Source organism: Phodopus roborovskii, unplaced genomic scaffold (assembly GCF_943737965.1).
Source record: "Phodopus roborovskii unplaced genomic scaffold, PHOROB, whole genome shotgun sequence".
Taxonomy (NCBI): Eukaryota; Metazoa; Chordata; class Mammalia; order Rodentia; family Cricetidae; genus Phodopus; species Phodopus roborovskii.
In genome coordinates, this window is record NW_026126546.1 from 11,151,113 (window position 1) to 11,173,733 (window position 22,621).

General features: G+C 38.4%; 1 protein-coding gene across 7 annotated transcripts in view; it reads right to left on the bottom strand.

Annotated features, from left to right (window-relative positions):
• Positions 1-22,621, bottom strand: part of Mtmr3 (myotubularin related protein 3) — a 107,275-nt gene that overhangs the window by 36,795 nt on the left and 47,859 nt on the right. For all 7 annotated transcript variants that reach the window (XM_051200343.1, XM_051200347.1, XM_051200346.1 and 4 more), the window contains 4 exons: positions 20,904-20,993; positions 20,389-20,505; positions 12,109-12,191; positions 9,284-9,450 (listed from right to left, as the gene is read on the bottom strand). In XM_051200343.1, the coding sequence (XP_051056300.1) occupies positions 9,284-9,450; positions 12,109-12,191; positions 20,389-20,505; positions 20,904-20,993 (457 nt within the window). The remainder of the gene's footprint in view (positions 1-9,283; positions 9,451-12,108; positions 12,192-20,388; positions 20,506-20,903; positions 20,994-22,621) is intronic.

The following is a 22,621-nucleotide window of genomic DNA, read 5'->3' on the forward strand; positions in this document are numbered from 1 at the left end:
TAATGCCCAATGAAAACTCAAGTTTACTGGTGAAATAATCAGTGGTCTCAAAGAATATACCTCCAGAAGATGAACAAAATCCAGAAGCTAAAGAGAAAAGTCAGCAAGGAACATAGACTAAGTCAGCAGTGGGTGAAAAATCAGCAATATGCATAATAAAACAACATGGAAGAAAGATTCAGCAAAAAAAAAAAAAAATATATGGTATTTTATTTTTTAAAAAATGTTGGAGATGAAGAATTTACCAAAAAAAAAAAAAAAAAACAGTGGGAAACATCACCAACAGACCACCCATGCAGAAGAATCTCAAGGGTGGAGGCCAAAATCACGGGAAAACCACATTAAAACATAAGTAAAAGTAAATAGCCAGGTATGGTGATACACACTTTAACCCCAGTAATCAAGAGGCAGAAGCAGGTGAATCTAGTCAACCTAGTCTACACAGAGAGTTCCGGGCCAGCCAGAGCTAAACAGTGACACCCAAAAAACAAACAAACAAATGTAATATTGATAAACACTGGGACACAGTCAAACCTCAGATAAAGAGATAAAGAAAAATCCATATATTTATTAATGAAAAGAACAATTCATTCAAAGATATAACAGCTGTAAAAACATATGCACCAAATGTTGGGGCTTCCAATTTTGTAAAACAAACATTATGAACACAAAGGGTCACACAGTTCCTGATACAGTAATTGTGGGTGACTTCAGTACCCAACTCTCATTTTTAGGCATATAATCCAAATAAAAATCCACAAAGAAACTTCAGAGTTAAACTGCACCATAGATCAAATTTATGTAACAAACTTCAACAAAATATATAGAATGTGCATTCTTCCAACAGTCTCTGGAACCACTTCTGAAATAGATCACATTCTAGCCATAAAGTACATTTTAACAACCTAAGAATGAAATAAATTCTGTTATCTTTTTTTAGATCACCATAGAGTAAAACTAGAAATTAATAGCATTAGAAACTATTCAAGTGTGTGGGAAGTGAACTACACACTCTTAGTGAGTCACTAAAGAAACTAGGTAGGAAATTTTAAAATTCCTAGAATCAAATGAAAATGACAACACAATTTAACAGAACATTTGGGATAAATCTAATACAAACATAAAAATAAATGTTTTAAATTTTTAAAAATGTTATTACATTTATTTATGGGGATTGGTGATACATACCACAATACGTACACAGAAGTCAGAGGATAACTTTCAGGAATCTATTCTCTACTCCCACAGTGTAGGTCTTAGGGATTGAACTCAAGTCACCAGACTTGGCTGCATGCATCTTTACTTACTGAACCAAAAATTTTAAGGGCTGGCGAGACGGTTCAGTGGTAGCAAAAACATTCGCCATGCAACACTGAGTTCAGATTCCAGGAAACACGTGAAAAGCTAGACACAGTTACATATTCAGGAATCGCAGCACTCATAGGGAAAGGTGGGAGGTATAAATAAGAGAATCGCCCAGAAACATATGAGCCAGCTAGGCTGGAGTACACAGCATAGAAGCAAACAACATGGCAGAAGGTAAGGATCAACACTTAGTTATTCTCCAACCATCACATGCATGTTCACTCACAACCATGTAGATACACATATGCTTAAGAAAATTAGTAAAAAATCAGAGATCTAAAATAAAAAACCTAATGATGCACCTCCAAGGACTTATAAAAACCAAAGATAAGTCAAACTAAAAAACTGGCTGGAAAGAAAAAATAAAGATCAAGGCAGAAATTAACAAATTGGAGAAGGAAAGAACAATACATCAATCAATCAAACAAAAAGCTTGCTTGTCCCCAAACTAAGCAAACGAGGGATAGAAGACTTAATAAAAGTAGAAATGAAAGGCCTGTGAGACAGCCGACTCCCCAGATAAAGGAGCTTGCCACCAAGCCTGATGATCTAAGCTCTACCCACAGGACCTACATGATAGAAAGAAAAGAACTGACTCCCACCAGTAGTCCTCTGACCTTTACATGGGTCATATACCATGACCCAATTAATTTCATTCCAGGGAAGCAGGGCTCAACATACATACATACATACATACATACATACATACATACATGGTATGTGTGTGTGTGTGTTAGAACACATAGATTTAAGGATACAAATCACATGACCATCTCAACATATGCAAAAAAACCTCAATATACCATAATTTAATGATATATTGATAAATCAATAGTGCCAGAGATCTAGCTAAGATCATTAAACTTGGCAGCAAGCTCCTTTACCTAGTGAGCCATCTCACTGACTCTTTATATCTAATTTTAATATATCAAATCAAATAGAAAATAGTATTTCCTCTAAAATGAGGAATGAGGCTCTTACTCAATACAGTATTTCAAAACTTAGCTACAAGAGCAAGATAAGAGAAAGAAATAAAAGAGATACGTTGGAGCTGGAGAGATGGCTTAGTGGTTAAGAGCACTGGCTATTCTTTCAGAGGACCTGAGTTCAGTTCCCAGCACCCATATGGCAGCTCACAACTGTCTGTAACTCCAGTTACAGGGGATCTGACACCCTGACAACAAGGCATTTACAATTTTTAAAAGGGAGAGAAATACAAGTAAGAAAGGAAGGAGTTTATAGACCCCATACTTTAGAAACCCTAAAAAAACACCTCAAAGTAAGGTGTGTAATACCAGCTCTTGGGAAAGTAGAGCCAGGAGGATCAGCAGTTCAAAGTCAAGGTATCCTTCCTACACAATGAGTTTGAGGCCAGCCTGAGCTACATGAGACCCTGAATGAATGAATGAATGAATGAATGAATGAATGAATGAGCGAACGAACGAACGAACGAACACCAGAAATGTTTTGAACCTACTAAACTCTTTCAGCATGGGAAGAGAGCACAAAAATCAACATTAAAAAATTCAGTAACATTTCTATAACAGACTTGCAAAGAAAAGAAATCAAGAAAAAAATTCCATTCACAATGCCTTCAAAAAAATAAATAAACCTTACTAAAAAGGTAAAGACCTCTGCAATGAAAACTTTATGACATGAAGAAATCAACGAAGCAAAGATGAAAAAAACTTCCCATGCTCACTAATAGAATTAATATCTTAAAACTGGCTAGTTTCAATGCCACTACATCAAATTTTCAATTACATTATTCACAGAACTACAAAAATGACCCTAACATTTGTGTAGAGCATAAGACCCTAAGTAGCCAAAAACAACCCCAAGCAGAAAGTAATGCTGTTAGTCTCCCAAGCCTAATTATACTACAGAGCTACAGTAACAAAAACTGTATGTGCTGACACATAAAACAAGACCAAAGAGATAGAATAGAGGACTCAGAAAGAAATCTACACAGATACAGCCTTTTGACAAAGGAATCCAAGTCATACTTAGATAAACAGACTGTTTAATAAATAATGCTGTGAAAGCTAAATTTCTACATGCAGAAAAATCAAACCAGAACCCTATCTCCCACCATATTCAAAAGGTAAAAATAAAAGTAAATTCAAAGTGGATCAAAGGCCTTACTGTAAAACCTGGATCTTTGAAGTGCTGGAGGAAGAAAACAATAATGGAAATTCCAAGGCAATCCAGCCATAGATGTGTATCTATGTCTCCCAAGTGCTGGGATTACAAATGTATAATTATTTCCTAGACAAGACCTCTGCTGGAAACCAGCAGTCTGCTGACCCCACCCCGCAACGATGGGCAGCAAGGTCATGGCCATGTCATCACTACGCCATGCATTACCTGCCATGTAGGGAATTCAGTTATGCATGTGCAAGTTCCCCTTTTAAAGCAAGCGCTGCACACACACACACACACCCTCTCCTGCTTTCGGTTGGCCACCAATAAACTCCACCTGGGCGCTGAGTCTTGTGTTTGTGTTTCTTAGGCAATAGCAAAGCAAAAGAACAACAACCTCAATAACTCCAAAACAACAACAAAAAAAAACAAAAACAAAAATAAAACATAAGAAATAACAAATGTGTTTATATGAAAAATGAAAGCTTACACACAGCAAAGAAAATGATCCCTATTGTGAAGAGACAGCCCACAGAACTGAAAAACATCTTTGCCAACTACACATTAGACAAAGGATACATACATACATAGAGAGAATTACAAAAATTAAACACACACATAAAAAGAACAAAAACAAAAATCAAATCAACCAATCAATAAATGAGCTAATGAAGTGAACAGGTAGCTCTCAGACAAATGCTAATTAAACTGCTTTGCACTTTCATCTCGCCCTAATTAGAATGGCTATCATCAAAGAAACCAATGATAACAAATGCTGTCCAAGAATGTGGACAGAGAGGACTTTTGGTGGGAATATACACTGGTAAACCCACTATGGAAATAGGGAGGTTTCTCAAAAAACTAACTACTATATATACCCAAAGGATTATTTATTTTTTTTAAAACAGGGTTTCTCTGTGTTAACAGAGACCAGGACAGTCTCAAACTCACAGAGATTTGCCTGCTTTTGCCTTCCAAGTACTGGGATTAAAGGCGTGTGGCGCTACTGCCTGGCAACCCAAAGGACTCTTAAGTCAACATACCACAGTTATCTGTTCATCCATGTTTATTGATATGCTAGTTACAATAGCTAAGAAATTAGAACAACCTTAAATATCTAACAGAAGAATCAATAAAAGAAAAAGAAACAAAATTTCATTGTGTATATACTTAGTACAAAATTTTACGTGTATTTGTGTGTATCTGAGAGGTACATGCTTGCTTTAGTGTTCATGTGGAAGTCAGAAGACAATTTGGAGGAGTCAGTCTGTAGGCCCTGGTGATTAAACTCTGGCCATTAGGCTGCACAGTAAAGTTCTTTTCAGTAAGTTACCTCACTCACTACCCCTCATCTCTCCAGCCCCCATCCCATCTGTGTTTATTAAGCCAGAAAAGTGAATACAAATAAATCTATGGCTGGATCCTCCTTGAACATCCATCTGAGAATTCCAAAGTCTATACAGATAAAACATTAGATATTTTAATATCCCAACTTACTTTTAGTTTTTATTTATTCATTATTGTGGGTATGATATATATGTGTAATCTCACATTATGTACCATAGCATGCATACCCATAACTTTGTGAAACCAGTTCTCTTCTTCCACTTTTACTTGGGTTCCTTGTATTCCAGGAATCGAATTTAGATTGTCAACCTTGTATGGCAAGTGCTCTACCTACTGAGCTATCTTACTAGGTTTTTGAGTGAATTCTTTTTTATTTGTTTTGACTCTTCTATTTTCCTCTTCTGCTTCCTAATCCACCTTTTCAACATTTAGTATTTCTTGCACTACAATTACACATTCCAAGCATTTTCATTTTATTTGAAATTAATTTTTAAAACAAATGGGCAATCTCTTTCATAGGCTACACTGTCAATCTGCAATTTTAACAAAAGCCTAGCTCCTTGGATGATTATGAGTATGCAAACCCACAAAGCACAGGTGAGGACAAAGACTAGCACCAGAGCCAGAGAAGATTAAGAAATACACCTTCCAGATTTACAAGTGATGGGGAATAAACTTTTTTTCTATGTATCAAGGTTCCTAAAAGTCTTTAAGTATATACTTCTTAGACTCCATCCAAGGCCAGAAAAGAAGACAGCTAACCCAACAGCAGTATAAGACCCAAGCCCATGCTACCTGCAGATAAACAAGATGTAATGTAGTACATCTTACAAGGGCACTTCTTACTAGAGAGGTCAGAGAATAGGCATGGTACTATTAATCTAATAATTGAATGTCCAGTCATCTGTCACTCTAGTTTGGATTCAAGCCTGGTTTTTAATACAGAGGCAGCACAGACAATCTGACTATGTCATAGAATGGAAACAACGGTGGTTAATAGCAACTGTCAACCTGACAAGATCTATAAGCATACCTGTAAGGAATTACATACATTAAGTGAAATAGAAAGACAACTATTCTGGGCAGTACATTCTATGGGCAAGGGTCCTGAATTAAATAAAAAAGGAGCAAATGAGCTGAGCACTCATTGTTCTCTGCTTTCTGACCAAAGACACAATATACACTGCTGGCTCAAGTCCCTGTTGCCATGTGTGGTAGTGTGAACAAGAATGGCCCCCATAGGTGCATATATATGAATGGTTAGTTACCAGGAAGTAGAACTCTTTGAAAAGATTAGAAGGATTAGGAAGTGTGCCCTTCTTGAAAGAAGTGTGACAATGGGGTGGGTTGTGAGGTTTAAAAGTCCATGCCAAACCCAGACTTTCTTTCTTTCCGCCTATAGATCAGGATGTAGCTCTCAGTCACTTCTCTGGCACCATTCCTGCCTGCCTGCTGCCATGCTCCCCACCTCTGTCTGGGTAAGCAAACCCCAATCAAATGTTTTCTTAGGACATAAGAACTACCTTGGTCATATTGTCTCTTCGCACAAAAGAACAGTGACTAAGACATGATGATTTCCTCATCATGAGCTATGAACAGGGATAAATAAACCTTTCAACCGTTAAGCTGTTTTTGTCAGGAATTATGTCACAGCAATGAAAAATGTAACTATTATTGAAGCTGAGGACATGAGAATGAAGGTGGCAGTTCTGAGTCCTTTGCCTGAATTTGAGATGAGGTTAAAGTAGAGTCAAGATTTAATAAAGGGTTCTAAGTAATGCAAATGAATCCATAACAATGCCAAGACCTCTTCCAAGACTGAGTAAATCCTAATTGTGGCTGCAATGTAGCTGGTTCCACTATGACAGGCTCAACAGCCAAACACTAAAATTTACAAGAATACCAAGACAATGATAGAGTCATCCCAATTCCCTGCCTGCTGATGTACTCAGTGCTTAGCTGGAGAGGAGCCAATAATGGCTCTATGTATGGCTGAAGACTAAACTAACTTTTGCACCTCAGAGTCTATGCTTGTAGTCTAATGTTCTAGGGTAGACTATACAAAGGCATCACTCTGAAATATCTCATGTTTTTTTTCATCCTTGAGATGACATTGTTATGATGGAAGCTTCACCCCAGTCCCTGGCATCCATATAGAATCTGGGATATTATGGTGGAAGCTCCACCCCAGTCCCCTCCCTAATCTCTCTCCAAAAGCTGCTGCATCTCAGAAAGCCTGCCAAATGATAACTTCTCTCCCAAAGACGCTTAAGACCACTCCCAAAGAGTAAACTGCCCCCTCAGAAAACAGACTCATGGTTTTTCCGGTCTCCCTTTATCGTATCTTCCCCTGGGGGACTGGAAGGCCATCCAGGAGTACTGTGTCCATTAAACATGGCTTCTCCTAATTTGGTTTGATTTGGATTGTTGCATCAGCAGAGAGCCTTATCAGGCTGTATAAACTTTTCAGACATGAGAATGTGGTTGTCTGGTATGGTCCTGTTTTGTGAGTAAGCTGTGGCCAATAATATTCAACACTATTGGGGAAGTATTAAAACCACAATAGCTGGAATGAAAAATGCTATCAGAGTATTTTATTTAATAAATACAAGTTTTCTCTCTGTATTACATAATAAAACTACATAAAGGGGAAAATCCAAATATATTCTCTCCCTACCCCTCTGGTTCTCTCATAGTGTCAGTAAAATTCCATATAGGTGGCAGCAGGTTAACATCAGTGTGAACTGTGCTTGTTGAGAAGAAACAACACAACGTCCAGTCTAGACAATTTCTAATTGCTCAGTTAGGATGGCATTACCCCGAAGCTGCAAAACTTCCACAAGCCTGGTATACAGGAGGCATGTGAGCATTTACTGAATTGAACTCTGCAGCATTAACACATTAGATCTTTAAGACACCCATATTAATTTGGGCAGGAAGACTGTGAACTGTTCCAGTTTGGTAAACAAAGGAGAGTGAAGTTCAGAAAGTTTAAGTGCCTTACTTAGTATTATCTCAATTAAACACAAAATATAGGCTTAAATTCAACCTTTTGAATTCTAAAATCAATTCTCTACCCACTACATGCCCCATGTTTCAGAGGCTGTAGAGAGCCAGATAACACTGGATAACTGTATTGATGGCCAGAGAATATCAAACATCATGAGAAGGAAAGTGCCTGAGGACTCTTCCTCAGAACAAAGCACCCATTTTAGAAATAGCCTAAAAGCCAGCTCAAATCCAAAAGAACAACTAGAATTACCAAGGGACTAATTGTGAAGTAACAAAATAGAGGCAAGCAAGCCTTACTGGCAAAAGGCAGGTAACTCCAAGCCAGACAAAACCTCTTAAGAGTTACAGTCACAAACAACAAGATGCAACAAGTATACTTCTAAATTATTCTAGGAGACAACAGAGAAATAAAAACTGGAATAATATACAACAGTTAAAACACAGCAAATGTAAATATAAGATTTGTGCACTTTGTTGTAACTTTACCATTAAAAAACTTGGGGGGGAGGAATACCACGTTCTAAAAACTGTCAAACAGGATCTCACTCTGTAGGGCTGGCTAACTGTCTCACAGTCGGCCCAGAACTTGCTATGTACACCAGGCTGGTCCTGGACTCAGCAGAAATCTGCCTGTCTGCCTTAAGTGCTTGGACTAAAGGTGTGCAGCAAAAGTGACAGACAGACAGACAGACAGACACGCACACACGCACGCACACACAGAGTGTAAACCATGATGACAGGGTCTGAGCAACATAAGGACCTGGGTTTGAATCCCTAATACCCATGTAAAAAGCAGGGCACAGTGGCAGGTGCCTATAATCCCAGCCTGGGGAAGCTGAAGACAGAAGGATTGTTGGTGCTTGTCTGCCAGTTAATCTGGTTGAATTGGTGAGCTTTACTCTATCTCAAAATATAAGGTGGACAGTCACAGAGGAAGACTCCCAATATCAACCTCTGGCCTCCATACATGTGTGTATCTACCACACACACACACACACACACACACACACACACACACTAGCTGACACTACAAACAATTGCTTAGCATATGCAAGATCTAGAGTTCAATCCCTAGCACTTCAGACATACCTTACACACACATATGTTGTCATTTTAAGAAAAGATCAGGATAACATGAATATAACCAAACACATACACAAAATTCACAGCTTCCTTTCATTACGGTTCCATAATCCTCACAACCTAATGATAGTCGTTTTAGGCCTAGGAAACTAAAGTGTCAAACACAGTTTTCTTCCCTTCCCCTGGAAAAGAGGAAATGTATCTTACAAAACTGAGAATAATGGAAACATGCTAGGTGTTTTATAAAATAAGAGATTGAAGACATGACTCCCATAGGTTCCCATTTCATGATAAAGGGACCTTCAAGCAAAGTTCCAAAAGAAGTCTGGCCTACCTGGTCTGCACAAGTCTCCATGTTGTTCTTTTTCACTGGCGTAGACCTCCATGCACCAAGCATGGTATGCAAATGAGAAGAGGTCTTCTATTTTACCAGGGGGTCGGATGGCATTGTTCAGTCTCTTTAGCCAATCTTGACACTGCTCAAAGGTAGGGAACTGACACCTTTTCAAAGCAAAACAAGTATGAATGCAATCAGATGACAGTTGATAATGAAGTTGATAAAGAAAAGCCACCATTTCAGGAGTGTCTGTTCATAACGAAGAGATAAGAGCGAAGAAAGCATCACAGTCATTCACTACTACTCACAATAAAAACAGATCCAACAAATTATAGCCAGTGGTGCAAAACTAAAAAAAAAAAAAAAAAAAATGGGAGGGGAGGCTGGACATGTGGAAAATCTATTATATTAACCTAATGAATCTCTTCAGAAAATGATAAGTAATTAATGGTGATTATCAAAGTAAATCAGGTCTCATCCTACTTCTTCAGCTAGCTTTAAAGTTATCTCTCTCAAGAAATGTGTTCAGAAAAGTTTTTTTGTTTGTTTGTTTTTTGTTGTTGTTATGACATAATAGGTCAACCTAAAAAACAGACCACAATACTATCCATAGCTAGTTGGGAGATGGTTTTAAACTTTGTCTACTTAGCAATTAGAACAATCAAATCCAAATTAAGGCAGAGGACATGCAAACTTTCAGCTGCAACCATACAGAGAACAAAACAGTTCTATTATAAACAACAATTTTCAGTATATACAATTAAAGGGTTAAAATAATTAATGCAAATGAGTTTTTGAGGACTTATATAATTTGCATTTTTAAATTTAGTGCTGAAAACTAAAATTAAGCAAACTTTAGAATCTGAGTGGCTGTCAGTTACCTACCAAAAGTAATCTGGGTGCAGTGGCTCATTCCTCTATAACTACAGCACTTGGAAAGTTGAAGCAGGAGTATTACAAGTCTCAGGCCACCTTGGGCTACACAGTGTTTCAGGAAGTTAAGACTAATGTGAGTAGCTAAAAAGGCACATTAATGTTTTCCTTTACAAGGAGATCATTTACAGCCTTCCTTGGTACTAACATGATAGCATAGTGTTTACTGCTACCACAAAACAGATCAAAGGAATAAAGTAAAAATGTCCAGAACAGAGCATATCTAGAGTTATTAAGTCAAAAACTTATTCCAGGCATTATTTTGTAACAATTAGAGTTAAAATTAGATCTGATAAAATCATGTATGAGGTCTGGTGTTGGCATATGCCTTTAGTCCCAGCACTCAGAAGGCAGAGGCAGGTGAATATCTGTGAGTTCAAGGCCAGCCTGGTCTACAGAGCGAGTTCCAGGACAGGCCCCAAAGCAATATAGAGAAACTCTGTCTAGAAAGACCCCCCCCAAAAAAAATTCATGAATGAATGTGAAATTTTGAGAGACAAGACGCCTGCATTTTCTCAATTATTTATTAGTTATAAGGAAAAATGTAGAAATTCACTAGTATTACAGAAATTAGGTAACACTTTGACTGAACTAATCAAAAATCATTGATCAATAGGGGACAAGTGAATCAATTGTCTCTGGATATAACACAATATCTTGAGAGAGAGAGACAGAGAGAAAGTTCCAATAGTTGCAAGTTGCAGACACATAACTTCAATTTAATCTTGAGGAAACTAGACAAGCATAAGTTTAAAAAAGACAATATTGAAACAGAAAACTATATTATTCAAAATACCATTTTTTTAAAGACAGAGAAAGGTGACACAAAGATTCAATATTAAAGATTACATACAGTCATGGCAACTAAGCGCATTGTCTGACTCTGAATTCTTTACTGGATGTGCAGAATGAGAAGGGTGAGGATGAATGCTATAAAGGACATCTCTGGAGCAGAGACGGTAGATTTGGCAAAAGTTTTATCATTGTAAACTTGTGAAACTGACAATGATGTACAGGTTCAGAAAATATTCTACTGTTAGGAAAGCACAACTAAAGGTTGAAGAGCCAAGTGACACAACTTACTTTAATTTTTCAGAAGAGAATCTCTGTTTCTCACACACAGAAAACACACACACACACACACACACACTGCAAATGATAAAGTAAATTGGGGTAAAGTTGTAGTGACATATTACTTGTGATTTATGAAAGCTTGACTGAGGATTCAGAAAAGCAAAGTCAGCCATAGAAGTCAGGCGCACACCTTTAATACAAGCAGCCAGAAGCTAAGTGGTGGTGGTGGTAGGTAGACAGCGCTCTCTGAGTTTAAGGCCACCTAGATCTACATGAAAGTGAATCAGTCTAAAAGAGAATTGTAGCTAACACCTTTAATCCAAACATTAGGGAAGTATACAAGACAGAAGCAAGGTCTCAGTGGAGGCATTCATTCTCCAGCCACAGGACAGGTTACAGTCTGAGGCTTGGTGAGAGCTCATGAAGACAGGACCAGCACATTCAGTCCAAAGCAGAGGTGAGAAGCGAGTGGCCAGCCGCTTTGCTTTTCTGATATTCAGCTTGAAGTTTGAACCCACTATCAGTCTCTGGGTTCTTTTATTATTCATGTTACATTAAAGTATTAACAGGGATAAATGGTACACAATTGTATTTTTTTAATTTTTATGCTTTTTATATATTTAAAATTCTTTCCAAATAAGAAGTATCTGTTTGTATAGCAATATGCACTAAAGATAAAATATTTCAGGCACTAACTACTCAGAAATTATTCTAACAAAGTGGACCTTCAAAAGACATTTTGCTAACAAACTATGTAACAAACTTGAAAGACCATTTTTGCCAATACTTCACAGACTCACAAATACATCACCTACCTGATAACTTTGCAGTCTTTGCATGTCAAATGAAGCTGAAATATATCACGGCATTCAACACTTTCTATAAGCTGTAATGGAACCTGCAATTAAAAAGGATAAAGTCCTCTTGGTCAAAAAGGCATTGACTTTGCAGGCACATTTAGCCCAACTGATTAGCAAGGAAAGAAGCAAACAGAGGTGAAAGTTTGGCTGGACCAGGAGTGATTTACTAAAGAGTGAATTAGAGTTTCCATTTCCTTAAATTAGTGACTTCAAGTCACAGCATGATGACCACCAAGAAGAGTCATGACTCTGGAAGAGAAGAGGAAATAAATCCTTGAGTATCAAACTCACAAGCTCATCTCTCAAGGTACTACTTTAAGAAGCTATGATTCACAGTTACACGAAAGTTGAAGAGCACTACTGGCCAAGTACAAACAGGCTGATTGTATTCACTGTTCCAGATACCAGAGTAGATTTATTCCTCAGTTCTTAGCAAAGGAGGCTTCTGGAAGAAGCTGGAGGCCTAACTGTCTTCAGGTTACAATAAAAGATGGCATGCCAGGAGCCACTGGTCAGAGTCCCTGCTTAATAGAGTAGATTAGAGATAACAAGAAGTTATACAGTAGTCAAAGAACCTAAAATCGGCTAGATCCAACTTGTTCAAAACAAACAAACAAAATAACAATAACAAAAAACAACAGCTGAAAGTCATGTTTGCCAAGTAGGAATCAAAGTTTGGGTGAAACAGAATGGTCCCCGTCCCCGACAATTGGGTCAGCAGGCCCTAGTTAACAATAGTGGACAGAGTAAATATCCAGTGAGACAGAAGAAATGCCTCTGAAGTGTGTAAATGACCCTTAGGCTGACCCAAGGACATTCCTCCTTACTTAACCTCCAACTACAAAAGCAATTTCCAAATAACATAAATAATAAATTCATTTTTAAAAGAAAGACAGGGTTGTTTGCATCCCAGGCTGGCATTAAACTCCCTTTGTCACTGAAGACAACCTTGAATTCTGACTCTCTTGCTAGTATTACAGCCTATATATACCACTATGGCTTGTTTATGTGGTACTTGGTGTCCAGGGCTTGATGCTGATAGGCAACTGAGTTTCAACCAGCCCTGAGTACTCTTTTTTTTTTTTTTCTTTTTCTTTTTCCTCTCCTCCTTGAAACAGGGTTTCTCTGTGTAATCCTGGCTGCCCTGGAATTCCCCACTCTGTAGACCAGTCTAGCCTCTAACTCAGAGAGATCTGCCTGCCTCTCTACCTCTCAAATGCTAGGATTAATGGCATTTACCACTACCACCCAGACTACGTACACAAATAAGGCCTTGGAAGAAAAGAGTAGTTTGCTTGTACCTAACATTGTATCAAACCCAGTCAAATGTGGCGACAGGAACTGCAAGTAGCACTCCAACAACTTGTGTAGTTTGTTCACCAATCATGCTGCCTCCAAGGGGTAGCCCCATGTTAGCCCTGCTAGTGTCAGAGCTGGCTTACTACAAACTCTGACCTAACATGTGGCTGCCAGAATCAGCATAGAACCCTCAGAACAAGGCTGTGGGGTCATAAAGAAGTTCACTGCTAGAAGGCTGAAACACAGAAACAGAAACTGGGGCACATATTGAAAAAGAGCAGAAAAACAAAATAGTATTATGCAGATAAGCCTGGGAGTTTTTGCCTTGGGGTGAAAGCCTTGTTTCTAAATATATAATCTATAAAAACTATCTCCCTACAAGGGAGTTTATAATAATAAGTTTATTATAATAAATTTGGAGTTTAAGAGGAATAATATGCATCCTTGCTTATATTCCAAGAAAAAAAAAGTCTTTGGCTCTCTGCTTCTTAAAACCCTTAACCCCAAGGTGCTAAATAAGAAACTGCAGCTGATGCAGCTAAAAATTCTTTCAAGAGCCTGTAAATCTGGGGAAGTGAGAGGAGGGAGAGAATTGTCCAGAGAATATGGAGATCAAGAGGGAAGAGAAAGTGCTTTCCACCAAGCATTGCAACTTGAGTTCAAGTTTCACACACAATAAAGAAAGAAACATAATTTAATGCCAGACAGTGGTGGCGCACACCTTAAACCCAGCACTGGGGAGGCAGAAATCTATGTGAGTTTGAGATCAGCCTGGTCTACAGAGAAAATTTCAGGACAATCGGGGCTACACAGACAAACCCTATCTTAAAAAACAAACAAAACAAAACTTTTTCTTTTTTAAAGAAGACAATTTAAAATATAAACACTGACTTGTTCTCAAGCAATCCTACACGTTCCCTGTAAATATCTTCTCTTTGTTTTTTAATGTATTTTCCCCCTTTGTTTTTGTTTTTTGTTTATTTGTTGTTTTTTGAGACAGGCTTTCTATGTGTAACAGCCCTAGCTGTCCTGGAACTCACTCTGTAGACCAGGCTGGCCTCAAACTCACAGAGATGTCCCCCGCCTCTGCCTCCCACATGCTGGGACTAAAGGTGTGTGCATCATCAATGCCTAGTTCTTTCCTCGATCTTTTAAAACATGGTGGGGTTATCTGCCAGTCTGGTAAATGAGAAACCTGTAAAGCTTTTATTTTCATTTGCATGTATGTGTACATGTGGTTGCCCTCAGAGGCCAGAGGTGTTGGACCCTCTGGAGCTGGAGTAACAGATTGGGAGCTGAATTCGGGTCATCTACAATGGCAAGTTCATGCTCTTAACCACTTGACCACCTTTCTAACCCCTTAATCTTTATTCTTGAGGAATAAGAAGGGGTGGGGGGAATGTTGGTACTTGTATATAAACAATTGGAGTCACAGATGTGGAGAAATGAAGACTTTTTTAAAGATTTATTTAGTTGTGTGTATGGGTATTCTGCCTGCATGTTATGTCTATGTAACACAAGGGCCAAAAGAGCATCTGATCCCCTGAAATTAGTTACAGATGGCCTATGTGCATACTGAGAACCAAACCCAGGTTCTCTGCTGGTGCAACAAATGCTCTTAACCACTGAGCTGCCTCCCCAACTCTACAAAACAGAAAATGTTAATACACAGATTGTCACATGCAAGAAAAGAATACAAGAGATACCTAGTTTTGAATCAATGGTGTCTCCCTCCCCACCCCTTCCTTCTCCTTTTTTGTCCCAGGCTCCCCTCTGTCTCCTTTAAGAGAGAGATTTGGCCACCTTTTTCTCCTGTGCATGTAAGTTCCTCTCCTTTCTTAAGGCTTACACCACTGCTCTAGCTTTCCCAACTTCCCTCAAAAGCACCCCCCCCAAAAAAAACCCTCACAGTTTCTTAACTGTATACCCAGTATACAACCTTGTAGACAAAGAATGAAAGATTCAAAGGCTCAGGAAAGTCAAACCGCTATACAGTGGACACAGCCATGTCTGCTCTGTAGCCCAGGCTTCTTCCACCATACACTGTTTTGTCTGCCTCTCTTCCTCCCTCTAAGACCTTCCCTTCTGTATTGAGCTCTACTAGACTTTTCTTTCACAAATAAGTGGCCTTTCTGCAGAGATTTTTCAAGACAGGAAAAACAATTGAAAACTAGAGTCCTTGGAGGCTAGGAAATCTGAAGAATCTTCATCCTCCATCACCCATAAGAGACTCCACAGCCACTCCTCTTTTCACTTCTTTTTCTTCCATCTTCTATTTGCCAGGTTAATTCTCTCTCAAAAGTACTTTTCAACCAAATTCACACCCAAGTAATGCATTGAACACTCATTACTGTTAATTAAACATTCAAAAGGCTAAAAGTTGTATCAGAGGCACCAAACCCCTAAGGTCATCAATCCAAGGAAGTAAGAACGCATGAGTTTAAAACGGTAACGGTACACAGGACGCCCATTCTGATGGCATCATGCTCCATTATTTTACTGCCTCAGTTCATTCTGCATGTGTGTGTCCATTATATTTAAGAATCAGAATTTTCCAGGCTTGGTGGGGCATTCTTTAACCCCAGCACTCAGAAGACATTGGACAGCTGGGGCTACAGCGTGGGTTCCAGGACAGGCAGGGCTACACAGAAAAACCCTGTCTCAAACCCTGAAACTCATCACTCTTTTCATAACTAATTTTATATGTACACCTGAAGCAGAAATGGCATAACATAGTGGAAATAATGCCAGCAAGAAACAAGCCTACACATCACTCTTCCTGTGGAGTGGGGGTGGGGGTGGAGGGTGGAATGAGGGTATGAGAGGGAGGGAAAGGGAACAGGGATAAGTATGTAAAATAAGGGGGGGAAATATATATATGAATGAAACAAGCAATAAACTACACAATATTTAAAGGACCAAAACTTTTCTTTTAAAAACTGACCAGAAAAGGGGACTGCCATAGATTAAAGAGCTACACTGTTCATTTTGGATATAAACAAGTTTACCCCTCCAACTCTGCTTTCAGAAGCCCCTAATGGTAGAACAATAAACCAAAAGGGATTAGCCATTAACAAAACTTACATTTGAAGCCTGGTATTTGAGCACATTCCTAAACTCCCTGCACTATAGAGGCCCAAACAGAAGGACTGCCAGAGTTCAAGACCTGTCTAGGCTCCAAGTTAGCACCATAGCAAGGTCTGCTATGGCTATACAAGAAGATCCTGTCTCAAAAAAATAAATGAACAAAATAACAAAAATGTCTTTCTGGTGTATGGTAAACAAAGGTGACTGCTAGACAAAGGAGAATGCCAAGGGAAGGTGTATTCAGTTGTTAGACTGCCACCTTTGGAACTGACAGACTGATCTAGAAACAAACTTTTATAAATCATTTCCGCTTAAAACTCAGTCTAAGTTTTTATAAATGTATTATTTTGTACACACACATGCATATGCACATGAGCACGCCCATATACACATAGATACCACAGTAAGTATACTAGGGTCAGAAGGCAACTATAGGGAATTGGTTCTCTCCTTCCACCTTTATGTGGGTTCCAGGGATTGAACTCAGGCTTGCCCAAAACTGCCTTTAGCGGCTGAGCCATCTCCTCCACCCTTGGTCTACACTTAAAAAATATATACTTATTTATGTATATGGGTGCTTTGCCTACACAAAATGTCTGCACACAAGAAGAGGCAATTGGTCCCATTATAGATGGTTGTGAGCTACCATGTGGGTGCTGAAAACTAAACTCAGAACCAGAAAGTGGCCAGTGCTCTTATCCTCTGCGCCACCGTACAACACCTCAATATACAATTTTGAAGGTCATTAATTCCATCGCTTATGTTCAGACTGTAGGGCTTTATTTTCAGCCCACAGAATATTCTCTTAAGAACAAAAACTAGAGCACTGACAAAAGAGAATAGATTCATGCAAAGGAGACGCATTTTGATTATTGCAAGATAAATATCCAACACTCAAGACCAATTTTTTTCTAAACAGTGAAGCAGCCATACCTAAGAGTCTCATGCCACCTACTGAGGTTTCAGAAGCAGCAAAAGACTGAGATCAGTCTATTGAATTACACAACAAAAACTCTTAAACTTTCATAAGTCCCACTTTAAACACTTAGTTGTTTAATATAGTTATGGAAATATAGTTATGGAAAATAAAGAATAAAGGATTGCTCATACCAGGAATGCTATGAATGGACTCTACCACAGAGGTACTTACTTCACCCTAGGAACTGTAAGCTTGATGTCTACTGAGGGTGTGTAGATTAAAGAAATAGTGCTTATAGTATACAAGCCTATAAACATTCAATGTGCTGTGAAGTTGAGAAGATGTTTGATATTGGGTGGTTATTTAAACCTTAATGGCAAGTCATTTTCTGAAGTACTAAATAATGCAAAATGGGGCATGCCACAATAGAGATAGCACATTTGGGTTCTAATGGCTTAAATGTACATGATTTACATAAAAAGAAAAAAAACTTTAATAGAGTTGTGTTTTGCTATAATACTTATCTGCTGAAGAAAGATTAGAGGGACAGAGAGAGGGGCAACCACTATCTATCCTCTGGTCTCCCATCTAGGATCTGCTGCAGGAGAAGCCAGCCTTCCTTTTCCTGGAGTGACTTCAGGCTTAAGGAACCCTAGCACTGTGGTGTTTCTCCCTAGAAAATGTTCGTAGTGCCTACAATGTCAAGATAATTTTGCATAATCATGTTTCTGTGCAAATACAGTATTAAGGGTTTTGTAAGTGACATGTAGTCTCTAAGTCTTAGGGAGTTATAATGCTAGAGGAAACACTTTCATTTGAGGAAATGGATTAAAAGTAAAGTAGTCAGTTTCTTAAACATTAAAATCACACTATGGAAAAATTGCCACCTGCAAACTACTCATATAGCTACTATAAGAGATAAATATGAATGATATAGACCTATTCACAGAAACACACTGTTTTAAAATGCACTTAAAAATCCAAAAGGGAATATCCATTTCAAATCCATACTAATTTCAATTCACTGCATTATTTACTGAGTTGCATGGCATCAGGAAACATATTGGGTCCTGAAAACACAAAGACAGATCAACAAGGAGTTACAACATGTCTAGTAAATGCTGTGGAAGTATGTTAACAAACAGAAGCAGGCCACTGAGTGCAACTACTGCCAGGAAGGGAACAGGATTGAGCAAAGCTTCAGAGAGGAAGTTATTACCTAGACCAAGTTCTAAGAGATGAAGAGAAAGTTCCCAGGCATGAGAGAAGGGAAAATGTGCAAAAGTATGAGGTCTGCCAGCGTGCTCCAGGGAAGCTACTTTTACTGGTAGAAAGGAGACAAAAAAGCTGGCAGGGTCAAGGACCACAGCCCTCACATCATGCATCCTAATTTGACTTTCATAAAACAAATAAAGAGAACAGCTTTAAGATGGCAGACGATGTGATTCTCAAACAGGCCCTATTCCCAAGCAAATCTAAAAGTAGACCTTCAAATACTTAGCCAAATCTAGTGAGCTGATAAATGAGATGATATGGGAAAATGCAATGGAATGAAACCTTAATGTTCTCACAGGCAATTTAATTTCAAGTTCATTGATTCCAACCATTTAAAGAACAAAAACTTAAGTGTAAGTTGAATAGTAATGCTACTCACTCCTACAGAACATGGTAGGAGATTTTCAATTGCTCCTATTGTATCACTTCCACTCTTTACCCACCACAACCCTTGTGCTAGTTACTTTTGTTAACACAAACTAGAGTCGCCTGGGAAGAAGGCCCCTCAATTGAGGGATTATTTCCATCAGATTCGCCTGTGGGCATATCTGTGGGGTGTACTCTTGATTAATTATTGATGTGGAAGAGCACAGTCCACAGTGGGCAGTACCACCCTAGGTTCCGCTTCAGTTCCTGCCTTGAGTTCTTGCCTTGACTTTCCTCAATAATAGACTGTAAATTGTAAGATGAAATAAATCTTTTCTTCCCCAAGTTGCCTTTGGTCACAGTGTTTATGACAACAACAGGAAGCACACTGTGAACACAGTAAATGTTCTTCTTCCTTGATGACTCTGGTGTGCACTTTTAGCTAATGGACAGAATACAGACATAACCCAAATCTAGATGGGAGGCAGCCGAATTGAGGTCAAAATGGCTGGAGAACATAAATATTTAACTATAATAAATGACTAATAAATACCAACTCAAAAATGCACTAATCTTGTCATAAATCAAAGACTACAATTTGAGTAGTTGGATAACTTCTAGGTGAATAAAATAAATGCAAACAAAAAATTTCAAAGAATCCACAAATCACATAATCTGAATGTAGGCCTGAACTCTTAAAGACATCACAACACACTTCTCTGCACTTGGCACTGAAATGCAGAAAGCCACAACACTGGCAAGTAAAGGGGAAAGATTGTTCTCGACTGGTGGAAATTATTGAACTTGTGGGTCTTTCTGTGTTGGTTCATTGAAGACAGCAGTGCACTGGAGGAACCAGTTTTACTGAGTGGACACTCATAACTGAAAAACAGCAAATGTACTCATAACAACTTCAAGCTTCCTTCTCTTTAGTAGGAAGTAGTAAACTCAAAGAACATCTTCTTGTTTGACATTAAGACCCAAGGAATGATCTCAACCGAAGCAGCTAGAAACTACTAAAGACTAAGAGAGGTAGGGAAAGGCCTATATAGTCTTGGTACCTTTGTAAAGCTTAACAATACTGATATGAGTTATTTAGCATTAACTAACAATGGCTACCCTGAGTAGACAAGACAAATTGTTTTAATAAAGCATATGTGTACCTTACTAACCAAATATTCCTAGAGAAAAGCATAGCACACAATGCTTTCACATACCCAAGGTTGTACAACTCTTATCTCTTCCTTTTCCTATTCACCCTACAGGGAGAACAGCTGGTAATCACTTACATTAACAAGAGACTCCTTAAACTTGATGTGAAGTCTGTAATTAGAAAGGGCTATGATGGCATCCTCAGCACGGCCCACATACTCTGTGCTCTCTCCATGAAGTTCAAGAAAAGGAACCTGAAAAAAAAAACACAAGATACCTTTCAGAGTTCCATAGTAGAAAAGCTAAGTCTTCAAAAGCAAGTCAGGTAAATAAACGGCCAGGTGAACAAATGGACAATAAACCCTCTGCCATATACATTTAAAGAAAGAAACTGAAAGTTGGTTTATACTCGCCTAATTCCAATATACTTACCCAAACTTAAGAACTTCTATAATGAGATAAATGGTCATCTCAAGCAATTAACTTTTAGGAAATAACTCCCACAAGAAGGAACATGGTTTTCCAGACTGTATTTCTATATGTACAGTTTAGGAAATGTATCTATTATACATTACTTCAATCTACTAGCTTTGCTCCATCATTACTATAATGCTAAACACATATTACACAGTCAAAAATGGCGTGCAAATACCTGAAGATTTTCATCTTCCCGAATCAGCTGCTTCCTGGGAAAGATCTGATTGGCTTGGATGCACTCCAGGCTATGCCGCATCTCTTCATCCTGGAAAAACCAACAATGCTTAAATAATTTTAAAACTTCTATTTATCATCTATATTTGATTTTTCTGCCATGTTTATTTACATAATCACAATAATAATCCAATGACCATTTTGAAGCAAGCACAAAAGCTCAAGGAAAACTAGCCCTCAAAGTGTTTCATCTGATATATTACATATTGCTATGGTTTGTATAAGGGTTCCCCAAAGGCCCACATGTTAAAAGCTATGGTGCTAATACACAGCAATGTTAACAGGGAGTTAGAAACTGAGAGACAGTAGGAGGAAAGTAGGCCAATGGAGGGACCTAGCCCCTCCTCTGTTTCTTGGGCTCTAGGTAAGTGGGCTTCCATCACATGTTCCCACCTTACTATACATACACGAGGGCCAACTGACCAAGACTGTCAGCTAAAATAAATCTTTTCTCCTTTTTAGTTGACTTCTCTCAGGCGTTTGTAATAGGAACAGAAGTCTGACTATTACAAGTATCCCTAATCTGAGGACACACTGATACAAAAAGTATCAGGCATTACCGTTTCTGTGGGCACCAAGAAGCTATAGTGGCTTTTGAAAAAAAAAAAAAAAAACAAGAAGCAGTAATTTTGCTCTTTGTTATAATCTTGCATCTTTATTTTTGAGAAATACATAATTACTTAAGAATAAATAGACATTTGGAATTCACGTCAACATAATTAAGGGGTGTAAGAAAGGAAGAATAAATGAAACAGAAGTATCTATGAATTGATAATTCATGAAACTATTAGGTGTTGAATGGAAGTTTGCTACACTGTTTATCCTTTGTGTGTAATCTGCATAACTGAAAACTTTAAAAAGTTGTGCTTTAATAAAACACACACACACACACACATAAATCTAAGAACTAAATTTCCTAAATGTAAAACAATGTAATCTACAATCCCTAGTTATTCCAGTTCAGGCAATTTCAAATTAGGAAGTTAAGCACTCACAAAAATGGCTACTTTACACTCTGGCTATGACAGTACAGGGTGACCCAAGAAACATAGAGTCTATAAGAAAGCCTGGCTCTAGATTATGATGAACTCTGTTCACATCGTCAAAACCCCTTCATTTCCACTTTACTGGGGATCAAATCGGGGCCCCAAACATGTTAGACAACACTACACAGAAAGGTTTGTTTGTTTGTTGTTTGGTTTTGTTCGTTTTTTGTTTGTCTGTTTTCTATCTCTTTACAGACAGGGTCTCACACTGTAGCTTAGGCTGACCTGGAACTCAGTGTACACCCTTCAAATTCACAGCTGTGTGTGCTTCCTTCTTCTTACATAGGCTGGAGAGTCCTATTGGGAACAAACAACCACCCTGGAAACATCTGTCTAATCACCAATCTCTCAAAAGCACACTCCATTCCTTTGAAAAAGGAGGTATCTATGATGGGGATGTCTTCTGTACATATGTTTCTCTTATTGGTTAATAAATAAAGCACTGTGTGGCTAGTGGCCAACAGGAAGGATAGGCAGGGCTACCAGATGAAGAGAATTCTGGGAGGTGTAGGCAAAGAAGAGTCAATGATGTGAGCTTGGAAAGAGAGGTTGCAAGTCATGTGTTCTCAGTAAGACAGACCATGTAGAAATACAGATTAGTAGTTATGGATTA